The following is a 15363-nucleotide window of genomic DNA, read 5'->3' as shown; positions in this document are numbered from 1 at the left end:
GAATACGATAACAAGCAAACTGTTATTTTTATTTTCAAATACTGGTATAAGGGAAACTGATATACATGAATACATATCTATGACAAGGGAATTGTGACATACATGGTTCAGAAAAAAAAAATTAAAATATTAATGATATTTTATCCCGCATGGTCAACATGTACTATTCTGGTGACGTCAGTGAACGCCGCGCAATCTGTTTGTTTACAACAATGATTTCCTGTGCAACTCTGAGTAATCATAATCTGCTCAATGAGAATAATAAAGAAACAATTTGATAATATTGCACTTATAAACCATTCCAACTGAATGGGTGTGGCAGCTAACCTCGTACGTCATACTGACTACGTCACAACCTCAGTTGTTACACAGAAGTCTTTGGTACGAGATAAGTCCCCCTCCCAAAAAGGTCGATGCTTCACCTCCCAGGGAAGCTCAAAGTTTAACATTTATTAAATAATGCTTTCAAACACATTAATTGAAAGTTAAGTTTCGATTCTCAAAATATTTGAAACAGAATAAAAATCTACCGTATATGTCGCACATAACCTGGTACGCAAAATTGCAACTCAAGTTTTTTCGCACAAGCGTCCTAGTCGGACTGATATTGCATACCGAATCCTAAACAACAGATACATACTGTTATACAGTTTCAATAAAACATGTACAAAATTCATCACTGTGTTCTTGCCTGGACATCACCGTGACGATAACAATTATACCACAATCAACAAAAATACAAAGTGAGGGATATATCTTTTTTTATCATCATACATTTTAATTTTTTGGAAAAAAATAAAATCGTGTTATCGAAAGTTTACGTCTGTTACGGTTGACACGTCTCATTATATGGCACTTACATAAGCGTGTTTGCGTGAATAACAGGAAATGACGAACTGTTAAAGCTGTTAACCGGTACTTGATCAGTATGTACGTATCTTAGACGGATGCTATTTGTATTTTTTTTATGATAAGCACACATTCTCTTTTAGTAGCAAATGTTGTTTTCCATATTGCGTACGCAGTCACGTGCAACATTTGTCCAAACGGTGTACAAGCAATGCATATGGCTTCTAAAAAAAATATTTTACAGTTAAGTCAAATATTATTATACATCCGCACACACGTGTGACTCAACTCATGACATAACAACGAATACGTGGTCAATTATAAGTGAAATATTGCTGCTTTTGGTCGCCAGTGTTCCCATTAACATTTAGGTGGAAATATTTGAATTTGAAAAGCGCCAGACTTGGTAGAAGCGTATAAATTAAACTACACACACGTCATACATCATGCCCACATTCATGCGCTTCATATTCATGTATAATTAATTAATTCCGCGATATACTAAAATAAATTTTACAATATTTTGCTGAAGGGCAAGAGTTCCTTTTGTACCCCCCATCCCTAACCCTAACTCTAACACTCACTCCAAAGTTACCCAATTCATTGAGTATGCATTCTATAGATAACTACATAATGTATAGATGTCCTTGGGAGAGGCTTGCACATGTACCACACTAGCTATCATTTCCTGTAAAGTCTTAGCAGTGCCATATTTTCTGTTTCATGTGCTACCACTATCAAACGTACACAGTAATATCCTGTAAGGTTTATACCATTACAATTTGGGGACGATAAAGCGATTGTGGTTATTACAACTCGTATTTACAATATGTGTATTACGCAATAATTGCCGGTGGTTTTCAAGTTGATTGGTACGTCATTATCATGCACACCGACATCACAAACTGATTAAGATATGCTTTTTTTTACATGTAATTATTTATTTTCCACATACTAGTATTTTAATTTAATTTTATTATTTATTAAAGTTTTTAAACAGTTTTGGTACGAAGCTCAGAAGGATTTGTATGTGGCGATACAAAATACAAAAACATACAAATTAAATATATAAAATATAAAAAAAATACACGCTGTACAATACATCAAATTGACCTCGGAATGACCGAAGTCACAGACAGCGGCATACACGATTGAGTTAGAATAAAATTTGCATAAATTTGAATGTTATTGTTGTAAACATTCTGGGTCACGTACTGTGTTATTGTACAACTCGAAGGCACACAACGCATAATCAGACAAGTAGAGGGTACGTGCTTTTATCCTTTCTCGAAGTATACATCTAATAATACGATTTTTGAGGGTCGTACGCTTCTTTTGACGAATAATCAAGTGTAAAATCGGCGAGAGTAGAAACAAATGTTGTTACTCACTGGACGAGTTTAACATCGAAGTGGTTGTTTACAACCAAAGTGCATGTACATTTCCGTCGCACTTATTTGTTAAGCTGCATAATGTACCACACATACTCCACGAGTCCGACGTGCGGCAAGGGTTTTTTTCATCTTTTCAAGAAATCGTCGAAAAAAAAGGGAAACCTTATTTATGGAGAGATTGAGGACTCATCGCCGAAAAATTCACCAGACACGAAAACACATCATGGCCCACAATTGATCACAAAGAAGGGGGGTCGTGACGAACATTGCACCAGTAGCTCCCCTTCCACTTCGCCAAAGGTCGGATCATATTTATCGGATGAAGAAAGAGAACTTGCGATGGAGGACATCACCAACTATGACATACCAACCATTATCAGCGAGCCAATACCAGCAAATGTGATCTCGATTCTCAAGAAGCTCCATCATGATGATTCTTGTCAGGCCAAAGACGACGAGAACGAATTGGTCGATATCGAGGAACATATGATCCCCGACCTAATGGCTACCGACTTTGGAGACTTGGAAATAAACCAGGCGTGTTTGAGCGACGGGAAACACGAACACAATGAAGCAGACAATCAAAGAAAAAACAAACTGGGACAGAGACATGTTTGCTGGGACCCAGACGTGAAGGACACGCCAGAAAGGTCATGCTCTTACAGAAAGTACATTGAAGGTTGGCATCGAGAATTCCAGCGTCAGCAACGTGAGAGAAAACATAGATATGAACAAATGCAACGCGAGGTGAGTACTAGTACTCTGCAAGTTACTCGCAGTCAAAACAAATATTTTAGATATAGTAATTCCAATCACTTATATGATTTTATTTTGTGTGTACATGTGTATGTAATAGGAGGTAGTCTCCTTGTTTACACTTCAGTAAATACATAATGCTAAAAACTAGCAACTTGACACACTCACCATATCATTTCTTCTCACTCATGTTGTCCGATTAATGCATGTTAATTTTGCACTTGCATGTTAATATGATAACACTTCATTTTTTTTCTTAATATCTGTTCTATTTCTATAGCACAATCGCCATCAAATGGGTTCTAACAAAAAACAACTTGAATTTTCCTCCAGCAGTCCTATAAGTGTAGGATTACCATTTTTCTAGTATGTTAACAAAACTATCTACTAGTAGGTTAGTATTTCTGGTAATAATGTTATGACTGGATTTGTCTTGGTTAGACAGTATTATACATATACTGTAATAATTTGCTTTATTAAGGAGGGTATATCTGAGCTAAAGATTATACAGTGCTTACAGAAAAAAACATTTACAAAATTTATGATTTATGAACATGAAACATTTATAAAATTTGAAAACTGCCATTTGACCAGTCAGAAAGATTATGTACATCACCATGGATGTGCATGTTCCTGAAAGGGACGACCCAATCTGTGTGTGCGTATCAACCAAAATCTGATTGGCTTTACGAAACATCGTGGAAAACAACGCTAATTATTATAGCCAATGCAGTTGTCTCAAATAAATCTGAATGAAACATTCGGTAAATATGTTATAAGTTATAAAATATGTAAACAGCTTTTCTGAAGGCAAATTTGAATTCTGTTAGGACTGCTTCAAAGCATGTCTCTAATAGAAGCGTATACTATGATAGAAGTAACCATCGAAATACCGCTTGCGTCTTTTATGTAAGAGAATGGGCTGCTAATGGAGCATACTGTAAAGTACTTTATTTTTACAATTTTCACTGAAGGAATGACCTAGTGAAATACAATCCAACGAATATACCTTTTTTCCTATATTTTACATTCAACTTGTCAAATATTAGTGAAAAATAAATTCCATACAAACAACCAAATATTTTTTTTTCAGTGAAAATTAATTCCTGCTAAAATAATGAATTTTGCAGTATATACTTTTGTTCTGATTGAAGGGTTTTGAAAATAATTTTGGCTAGTAATAAGGGTGTGTAAGGCTAATAAGGTATATTTTTTATTAGTAAGCTACGTAGATCAATCAATGTCTAACAGATTACTTCTTTTCCATTGTAGGCATGGAAAGAACCACAAGCGAATCCCTATCATCAAAAAGTACGATGTTCATTTGGACCACTGATTGGCTTTGGTTTCCCATGTGACATGATGATGTGATAATATACCAGCAAACTAATTCTAACAAGAGACAAGTGCTGTTGATTGAGGTATTGATTGCTGTTGATTGAGGTAACAAAAAAAAACTGAATGATCTAAATAATGTTGACACGTAACTAAACATGGCAGTGGTTTGATTGAAGTGGCAAAGTCACCACACAGCACTATGTTTGGGTTCTATATGTGATGCATACAGTTTATGTAAAATTCATTGTTTACATAAAATTCAAGATGGTGCTTGATGACTTGCAATGTACTTTATCCAAGGCTAATTCTTGTGCTCTCCTAGAACCAGCATATGGTTCACTGGAATGGCCTTTGTCAGTGGTATTCAACAAAATCTTAAATTAGATATACATGTAGAACAAAAAAATTATTTAAAATTGAAAATGAATTCTGTGCTTGTAATGAAATGCAGAACCACAATGTCCAAGGTGTCTTCCAATGCCATATAAGAGGTTATGAATGTATTTATTTTTAGAATTCTAAAAAACATTAATATGATATTTTTTTTTTCAGTTATATATTATATAGTCAAGTTTACATAGGTCTTTTATACAAAAGAGTATAAGACTGAAAACATCTTTCAGTTTAGACTGGGTTCATGTTAACACGGAGTTTGGTGAATATGCAGTTTTTACTGTGGACTACTTCCTGTAATCACTACTATTCTGTAAAAACAAACTCTAGTGATGTCCCCAGATAACATAATGAACATATCTTGGTATTCTTAGATAAATATACTGGTTATTGCTTATCTTTTATTCAACTCTTCTAATCATGAGGTCAGAAGGGTCAGCTCAGCTATCCATGTATTTTGAGACATTGTTCAGAAGATTGTCATGTAGTTACAGTCCTTGACCGAAGTTTTCACAGTGAATATTACAAATCCATGTCTGTATTTCAGCAGTCCATTTACATACATGATACCATTTCATGTTTTAACTTAGTACTGAAATGGTTTATGTGGTTTATTGTACATTGAAATAATAATGGTTGATATGTAATGAATATTTATCTTGATGTACTATTGGGGTTATGAAGTCACATGTGTCAGAAGGATGACATATTTTACCTCCAATTAGGTCCGAACACAGACTCTATGGCAATATTGACTTACAATTACTCTTGGTCTGCCATCTGTATTTCGATGTTAACAATTTTTTTTTATTGTTTTGTAGTTTATATCGACCTTACTTCTGTGCTTTTCAAAGTCAGTGTTGTGTGAATAAGTAAATAAATTTATGGATGTATTACAATCATAAAAAAAAATTATAAAATGTAATGCTTCATTTATATGCTTAGTCACATTGCGTTATATTGCAATATGAAGCTTAATATATTGCAATATAGTTCAATGTTATATATACATGTACAAGGTGTTTAAAATATACGCTATATGAATATCCTTTGTGTGCGGTATGTGGTACTTTTAATAAATTCTTTACTGTACCTTGCTCCTTGTTAAATTCCCCATGTTATAATGATATGACCCATGTTATTGTCAGAGTTCTTGAACTTTAGACCCCAGTGGAAATCAAACAATAAATTTGTTGTTGGATTTTGTTGTTTTTCACCACAGCAGAGATGTGGTAGCATATTGTATGTCTGTCATAACTTTTTTTAAGTAATAAAGACTTTAATACGGTCTATGAACAACTGAAGAAATTTATACATGTATATGTGGTGTAATACTGGGTGATGTGTATGACTGTATGGTAATTCTGCTAGGGGAGTACAAAGAAGCAATTCAGCAGGAGTAAATTTATGTATACACTCATAAAGTGAATATAGCACATACTACATATATTCACGTAAATACAAGTACATGTACCTATAGCTTTGTTTGATTCTGTTTTTCATTTACACAAATGTGGTTTACCTGCTTTAACATTCAAGCCCAGTACATGGTGGTGTTTATTTGGAGATAGAAAGTGCGTTTCCAATGGAAACCATTATAATACAATGCAAGACTATTGTCTCGTGGCTCCTTGACCCCACACAATATAGTGTGTTATGAGGCATACATAAACAGATCATTAAAATCAGTTCAGACATGTCTTATAGTGTCAAGGTAAAAATAAACCTACCACAATTATATCTAATATTTTTTATGATGTATTGCTATCTGAGATATGTATTTATGATGACATCTGAATTACGCCAGATCAATAGATAAGTTCTGCTGTGAACAATCATAACAATACTATCCCCTAGTACATAAGAAATATACAACCAGTATTTCTAAGGATTTTGAGACAACAGTGACAGGGATAAAAGCCCACGAGTTCTTGCTATTATGAGCACTATGTCAGTATGTTGTTGGAGGGTGTGTGTAGTATGACTGGTATATACCAATAATATACGGCCTCTGATTTATGCTAATTTAATATATGCATAAAGCTACAAGGCTACAAGGCCTTTTGACTGAAATCAACCTGATCTTAGAGTTTTTCCATGATATTATTGTTTTTTTCAATAGTTACAATAAACAGATTAAGTAGATTATGATGTACAGATACAATTATGCTATTTAATATACACATACTAGTATAATATGAATTTGTTGATGTTTCAAGTGAATCAATCAATATTATAATGCTATTGTGGGACATTGACCATATATCAGTATGAACTTAAATATGCATTACAATGATTCTAACTACGATATTTGTAAAGTGTGCAGATGAAGTTATTCTGTGATTCTTTCAATGTCTACCAAAGCTTGCCAAAATGAATGACAAATAGGCTGCAGTAACATGTACAATGTACCTTGTACACTGTTACTATGGTGATAGTGACAATGTAAATATCCCGGACATATCTCTCAGACAATTCATTTACTGTGTTTCTGATTATATAAAATCAACAATGTGACCACAAACAAATTTGATTGTACATCTGTGATTTGCAGTCTAATTTATTCCAGAACAACTCTACCACAAGTTCAATTTAAATCTGATGTTTTGAGATATCAGAAATTGGCTAATAATTAGATAATCAATATGTATAATCATGTACATAAATTATCCCAGCGCATCTATGTACCAAATTTTCATTAGGTCATTAGTAGGCTTGAATTTCAAAACTAGCATTGTCCCTGGGTACTTATATACCAAGTCTTATTGAAATGCAATAATTGGTTTTTGAGATATAGGTGACAATTGGGTAATTATTATGCATGGATTTCAACTCCAAACTAATCAGGTCTGTGCATTGTATGAAGTTTAGAATATGATGATTAATTCTTAAAAATCACTGGTAGGAAAAAAATGTAGGTGGATGCCAAAAAATAATTTTTTAAACAAATTACTGGTAGGTAAAAAGTATGAATGTATTTAAACACAAAACTAATTGGATTGTTACATTGCCTTAAAGAGTATTTCTGTACAAAGATTAATGAAAATAAAATAAGTAGATGAGATATTAATTGAAAAGCTAAAAACTGATTTATTTATGAACAGATTTTAACACTAAACTGATCAGGTTTGTGCATTGTTCTAGAGCAGCTAGGTACCAAGAATCATCCTGGTTATGCATTCTGTGCCAAACAAATCTTCACTTTTTGCTTTATTTATGGAACAAAAAATTCAAAGGATTTTCTCTTGAAAATTTTTTTGGATCTGACCTTCACATTTATTAATATTAATGCCTGACACAAAAAAGTGCATAATTAGCACTAAAATATATGGCAAATTAGGCTCCTTCTGACGTACGACCACAGTCTAGTAAAGTTATGCAACATTTCTGACATCATTTACAGTCTGTTCAAATCTGAATACAAATAGAAATATACTCAAAACATGCTAATTATTACACAAACAATATTAAGTGATGGCTGCTAAAGTTAGAGCAACAATGGTAATTAACATGCAGAATTTACAGAGAAGGTATAGTACTGGTATTATGATATGTCAAACACAGACTTGAATTTGTAGACAAACTAAACTGTTTATTTGATATATCTGAATAAACAAATGTATACCAGTATATAGTCAACAGTCACCACTATATATATATATACTGTGATGTCATTTGTTTACATTTTTGTAATCCTGTCCAGCATGCAAATATATCTGATAACGAATGTCGTTGCTACCTTGTGACTTGCTGTGACATGGACACACACATATAGGCATTCAACATATTGAGGTCGTTCAACTTATTAAAAGCAAAAAATCATCATGTTTACATAATCCTTGATTTATACACAGGTCATCGACTTTTGAGCCCCCCCCCCTAAAGTATGAAATATTTTTTCTGAAGAGAAAGTGTCTGAAAACATGCAAAATGGAAATATCTTCATAGGAATTCATAAACATTATTTAATAAAAAAATCAATAGCATTGTTTGGTGGCCATACTTTTAATCTAGATATTTTGTTATCTGCAACCAAACAAAATATTATCTACTTGTGTAAGCCATTGTTCATAATGGTACTTGTGATGTTATACTGTAACTCTCCAAGATCTCTTACTTAGAATGTGTTGTTTATTTTTTTTTCTATAAACAAATTTGACCAGTATTACTGTAAAAGGGTTAATTATTCACTGGGTTTTAATTTTGAACACATTATCTAAATGATAAAACCGTGAATTTAAAACCCCCTGAATATGCCTGAAATGATAAATCAGCGAAATTTAAACCCAGTGAAAATCATTTTACAGTATTTGAGTCAGTATTAAATGTTAAAAGATATGAGTGAGTCCACTAAGAAGAAGCTGGATCCCTCAAATGGAATTTCAGTCACATCAAATCTAAACCAATATACTTTAAACAAATTTGGTATGAAAGTGGTCATCTAATATATCTTTATCATTGTGCCATAACTGTTTTGGAACAAACAACATTTTGATACAAAAAGTTTTCTAAATCTTGAATATGTACACAAATACTTTGTACACAAATATTTTAGCAAGTTACTTCAATGATCACATTTTGTTTTACGGCAGCTAAAGTCCCATTTTTCTTGGTTTAATTTCCTTTAATCATACTTATGGTAAGTTATACAGAAATTGAAATGAAATTAATGGTACCTACATTAGTCTGTACATTTATACATGTATCTATATTTTATGTCAAGTTGCATTCCATGAAATAGAATATCTTCCTGCCAAATTGATCAATTTGGGATAAACGAACTGGGTCATTGAACAACAGAGACATTGGAAAACTAGGAATGTGACATGTGACAGACAGTTTTATGCATAAAGATATATTGCACTCAGAAACTAGAGTTTATTATCATCTAATGTGTGTACCTATGTCAGTATGAAGGATTAATAACCTGCTTTATCAAGCTAGTAAATCTCATCACAGCTACTGATATGTTAGAGATCTCGGCACATGCCGAAACATGTGTGAACGGATGGGGCCGAGTTGGCACATACTGAAAAAAACTTGATCTCAGGCTCAATAGATGCTGGGACCGAAACTTTGCACGTGCTGAGATTTGCTGCCTGAATGCTCGGAACCAACCAAAATTATACCCTTGGGTGAATTTAAGAGAACATATACTGATTCATACTAGTACGATATGATGGAGGGAAGTATATATGGTCGGATGCTGTAATAATGAATGAAATGAATGCAAACCGTCACCAGCGACGAAGATTTATGTGCTGCTACCTTTTTTCTTGCAATGCTACATTACCGTGAAAAAATAATTGTTTTTCAGAATCTTCTTTGCCGTTCATGTGCAGAATGACTCGTAATAAACACTATAACAGCAAATGGATATAATTTCAATAAAGAAATTATTATTTATCATCATATGCATATCGTTTTCCATGTTTGGGTCAAATCAATCGTAGAATGAGGGCATGATTTCAGCCTGAGACGAATGGGTCCCAATGGGTCCTGACTAACATGAACGCATCTGCTGTAATCCCTCTGCAAACAAAAAGGATTGAACATTTCGGCACATGCTGAGATCAATATTACATGAACAACACACAGACTGCATGTCTGGGCAGTAAATATGCTAGGATTTGAGAAGGGCTGGGCAGGAAGTTTACCTAGGGTAATGTCCATAGTTTACACAAAATCTAAACACAAGCACTGCATGAGGACCTCTCCTTTTATAGTGAAGCTTGGGACAATGAATTTAAAGGTGGCATATGGCAGAGTGGTGTCCAATAATCATAAATGGTTTATATAGATACCAAGACCATATAATGTCTGCATTTTTTGTGTCCTTGATAGAATTCTTTTTTTACAAAATATAATTAACTGATTGCATTTGCTGATTGCAATAACCACCTGTACAACCTGCAAAATGTGGTTTAAACCATGTTATCAGGCAGACATGCAGGAGGTGGTCAACTAAATTCCTGCTAGTGATAACATTTGCATGACCCCACAATAAACCACAGGTTATGGAGATACCGATAACTTGATAAGATGAATATAGCTTGCAAAAAAAAAACAATGTGCCGGCATATCACATGCTTCATAATCAGATTTAGGTTATCAGGTCCCAGTTTCCAGCATCATAGTCTTTGTACAGCTTATGTTCAAATTTCAAGTAGACATTATGCAGTGTATGTGTTGCATGAGACCTCGGATACCAATTATGACATTTCGTCAAACTTGTTATTGAAACAATAATAAATCCAACACAGGGCCATACCAGATGAGGAGTTGGGTCTATGGCATGATTTGTCAAAGACGAAAGACAAAAAATATTGAACAAAGTGGCTGCCAGTTGGTTAAATTTCTGACTCTTCCTTCCCCTCCAAACAAATTGGTCAAAAAGTGTCAGATTAATTGCTAAGGACTCATGAAATTGAGATCAACATGGCTGCTATTCGATCATTTTGAATCAAATCATAGCAAGTTTGGATGAAACTGGCATGCCCGATAAATGTTTGACAAAAAATGGCCATCAGTTGGTCAAAGGTCGACAAAATGAAAAAAAAATTGACATGCATATGTGTATATGTATATGTCAATGCAAGTTCTGGTTGCTTATGAATATTATTGAGATAATAAAGAATATTAATGAGTTTGGTCACATGTATGAAAAACTTGTTCTTCAAGCCAAATATTGTTTATTTTTTTAGGTATGAAAAGAAGAATTTCAGAATAAGAATATTGAAAGATTGAACAAGCCATGCATAGCACAGTCCCTGTTAGTTATTGAATTTAAGATATATTGTTTTGTTTATAGTAATATAGCTGGAATATGATCAGGAATATGATTTTTTAACATTAAAATGATTGACATTTGTATCTGATCGTCAAACAAGTACTTGTCCATATTGAGAGATATTGCTCTGGAACAACAGTCAAAATCAACCATTTTGAATACATGTATATATATAACATGATGTATAACGAATATATAAAATTTGAATATAATCAGTCAAAGCATTTAAGAGATACATGTATGGCTCTAGAAGCCCAATCATTAAAACAAAATGGCCGCCAGTAAGTCATTTTGAATCTTATCAGAAAAACAAAATTATTTGCATCAAGGTCCTATAATGTCTAATGTATATAGCAAGTTTGAACAAAATCCATCTGTAAACAGCTGAGAAATGCTTGAATTTTAGGATTTTTTAGCACAAAAATGGCCGCCATTCGGCCATCTTGAATCAGATTGTAAAACAAAATGATGTACATCAAGGTCCTACAATGTTCAACGTATATACAAGGTTGGAACAAAATCCATCTATAAACAGCCGGGAAATGCTTGATTTTGATGATTTTTAGGACAAAAATGGCCACCATTCGGCCATCTTGAATCAGATCGTGAAACAAATTGACGTGCATATGTATAATATCATGTATGATGTATGTGTGAAGTTTGATTGTGATTTGTCCTGGCATTTCTAAGATACAGATCCGGATGCTTGCACGCACGGACGGACGAACACACAGAGGTCAAACATAAGTCCCCGTTTTCGGACTGCATCCGAACGGGGACTAAAAAATATACAGGTCATTTATTTTTTTTATTTAATAAATGTAGTATCCTTGTATTTGTCTGTATTACGTGAGTAAGCCAAGATATCCAAGCAATACAAATTACAAAAACAAAATTAGACATTAAATAAAACCAAAATGCCATGAAGAATTTAAAATAGTTAAAAATAAAAAAATATAAAAATGCAAATGCTGGAGACTGAACATCGCTACAATTTTGTTATTGTTGCAATGTCTATTGGAAAAAGTCAAAATAAAACACATTTGAAATGTTGCAGCAAGGAATATACAAAAACACTCTCCTTCAAAAAATCTACCATGTAATTATTTTGCAGATTGTTGTGATTTATTACTCTTACAATAGGCTTTCAAAATGTTTACCGGTACATTTAATGAACAAATATCACTAATACCGGTAAACAATCATCAAAGTTACAACTTGACATATTTGACTTACCGGGGTAGTCATATTGTGAGCAAAAGTTTTTGATCATTTGATCAAACACACAGCCTCTCAACTGAGATAGCTCCGCTGTTAGCAATGCACATTTCAATTAGAGAATTGAAGATATCATTAGAAAATGAACAAATCTGAAAGAGGTCCACCTGTAATATGTATATATATAATATCAAAGCAATCGGACTTGCGGTTTTCAACATGAAGTTGAAAATATAACTTTTTACCAAAAATATTCATCAATATTAGAGAATTGAAGATATTATCACGAAATTAACAAATCTGAGAGTGGTTCGCAAACAAACTAGTGGTTTTCAACAAGAAATCAAAAATATCACTTTTACAAAAAAATATTCACCAAAATTAGAGAAATAAAGATATCATCATGGAATGAACAAATATGAGAGGTCCACATGTAGAACCTATATATTTACCGGTAATATCAAAGCAATCAGACTTGCAGTATTTAACAAGAAGTCGAAAATACCACTTTTTACCAAAAATGTCAAAAATATTAAAATATTCACCAAAATTAGAGAATTGAAGATATCACGAAATGAATAAATCTGAGAGAGGTCTACATGTAGTACCTATATACGTAATATCAAAGCAATTGGACTTTTGGTTTTTAACAAGAAGTCGAAAATATCACTTTTTACTAAAAATGACAAAAATATTCACCAAAATTAGAGAATTGAAGATATCATCACGAAATGAACAAATCTGAAAAAGGTCCACATGTAGTACCTATATATGCAATATCAAAGCAATCAGACTTACAGTTTTTAAAGAGAAGTTGAAAATACATGTATCACTTTTTACCAAAAATGACAAAATATTCACCAAAATCAGAGAATTGAAGATATCACCACAAAATGAACAAATCTGAGAGAGGTCTACATGTAGTACATATATATGTAATATCAAAGAAATCAGACTTTTACAAAAATATTCACCAAAATTAGAGAAATAAAGATATCATAATGGAATGAAAAAATCTGAGAGAGGTCCACATGTAGTACCTATTTGTGTACCGGTAATATCAAAGCAATCAGACTTGCAGTTTTTAACAAGAAGTCGAAGATATCCCTATTTACCAAAAGACAAAATATCAGCAAAAAATTGAGAATTGAAGATATCATCAAGAAATGAACAAATCTAAGAGAGGTCTACCCAAGGTAAATATACACCAAGTATCAAAGCATTCAGACTTGTAGTTTTCAAAAAGAAGTCGAAAAAGTAAAAAGTTGACAAGGATGACGACGGATAATCATTCATATGATAAGCTTTGCTCGACAAAGTCGACAGCGGAGCTAAAAACAGTAAGTGGAGATGTCAGTGGTATTCTGTAGCAAAGTGTCACCACGTGGAGCATCCAGGGATCGGTCACCCGCTGCCTCCAAACCGGAATGCACCGGCGCAATCTGTGTGCGACAGGGATATGTGGCCATGGGTTTGGTGGTTGCATGAGGTGAGTTGTACCGGTAGTCACTAAGTTGTGACCTGGCCCCTTGCTGAACATATGCCCCTCCCCCGCTGCTGAAGTAAGCTCAAACATGCTTACCCCGCCTTCCAGGGTGGACGAACACCGGAGAAGGATGAGGGGCCACCACCTGGTCCCTTCTTCCCTGGGGGCGCGCCACTACTTCTCCCTCCTGCAGAAGGGTATGAGCGCTTGCCTCCTGGCTGACTCTGGCTAGCGGATATCTTCTTAGGGCGTTGTGTTTTCTGTGCGTGGGGCGCCCTCCGTATACCCTTGGCAGCAGCCAACTGGCTAGCGGATTTGACCTGAACCATCTCTGAGACTGCACCCGCCATCTCCTGATAAAAGAGGGTGGGCGATGTCCAGTCTGTGTAACGGTGGTGACGTACCCCCTGACTCAGTTCGCCGGCGAAAACACACGCGTCTAAGACTGCGTTTCGTTGCACAGTAGTTGCCCCAGCCATGAGAGCCAGGTGACACTGGTAGATGTCGCACATAGCTGTGCGGTGACCCACCATTAATTGTGTCGCCTGGTCTAGGAGGCAGATGCGTTCTGCCACCAAGGTCTCAAGTCCTGGGCACGGACAATAATGCGCTCCAGTGTGCGGGCCACATACTCGAGGAAGTTAATGGGTCGCAACTCTGCCCCCAGGGCTTGCTGGATCGTCTCATACTGAGCTGGTGAGAACACCCATGGAACGCGGCCGTGCCCTTTCACTCGGTTTGACAAACAGAAATTCGTGGTACCGGGGTCTGGGGAAGAAGCCTTGGGGTCCGGTTGGGGACGTTTGATCTCATTCCACAATTTGGGGTCTGATTTCAAAACCACACAGACCGGGTAGCATGAGATTACCCCACCAGGGGGCCTTAGGTGTTACCTCCTCTGTGGCTGACCAACGTCCGCCCATCAACATCGTCTGCGCGTCCTCCACCACACTGAGCACTTGCCTGGACCAGGGAAACCGTGCCGACATGGTTACTTTGGATCCCAACACCTGTGATCCCATAAGCGTTGAAGCAACAGTAACAACCCAAGCCAGAAACCTGGACAGGAACAAGCAGGCCTTCCAGGCAGAGCTGCTAAAGTTCATCCCTCTTGGTCACGTGGTTTGTGACGTAAGGGA

At 35.0% G+C, this 15363-nt stretch overlaps 1 protein-coding gene across 3 annotated transcripts; it reads left to right on the top strand.

Annotated features, from left to right (window-relative positions):
• The first annotated feature begins 2048 nt into the window (after nt 1–2048).
• On the top strand, nt 2049–6029 carry LOC100378166 (uncharacterized). 3 transcript variants are annotated; one of them, XM_078009597.2, is made up of 3 exons: nt 2049–2116; nt 2382–2990; nt 4272–6029. In XM_078009597.2, the coding sequence occupies exons 2-3, from the start codon at nt 2583–2585 to the stop codon at nt 4368–4370; spliced, it is 507 nt and encodes a 168-aa protein (XP_077865723.1). In that variant the 5' UTR covers nt 2049–2116; nt 2382–2582; the 3' UTR covers nt 4371–6029. The 3 variants fall into 3 exon arrangements, with proteins under 3 accessions (XP_077865723.1, XP_085350277.1, XP_085350276.1); XM_085494151.1 differs by adding an exon at nt 3280–3393 and having other exon boundaries at nt 2051–2990; XM_085494150.1 differs by having other exon boundaries at nt 2051–2990.
• The last annotated feature ends 9334 nt before the right edge of the window (nt 6030–15363 follow it).

The sequence above is a fragment of the Saccoglossus kowalevskii genome, chromosome 2, assembly GCF_978046115.1.
Source record: "Saccoglossus kowalevskii chromosome 2, keSacKowa6.1, whole genome shotgun sequence".
In the NCBI taxonomy this organism is placed as follows: domain Eukaryota; kingdom Metazoa; phylum Hemichordata; class Enteropneusta; family Harrimaniidae; genus Saccoglossus; species Saccoglossus kowalevskii.
The sequence above is the reverse complement of the archived record's forward strand: the minus strand, read 5'-3'. Positions and strand labels throughout refer to the sequence as shown.

Coding starts and splice junctions, on each gene's coding strand:
- LOC100378166 (XM_085494150.1), top strand. CDS start 2,322: ATGTACCACACATACTCCACGAGTCCGACGTGCGGCAAGGGTTTTTTT. Junction 2,991..4,271: donor ATGAACAAATGCAACGCGAG/GTGAGTACTAGT, acceptor TTTCCATTGTAG/GCATGGAAAGAACCACAAGC.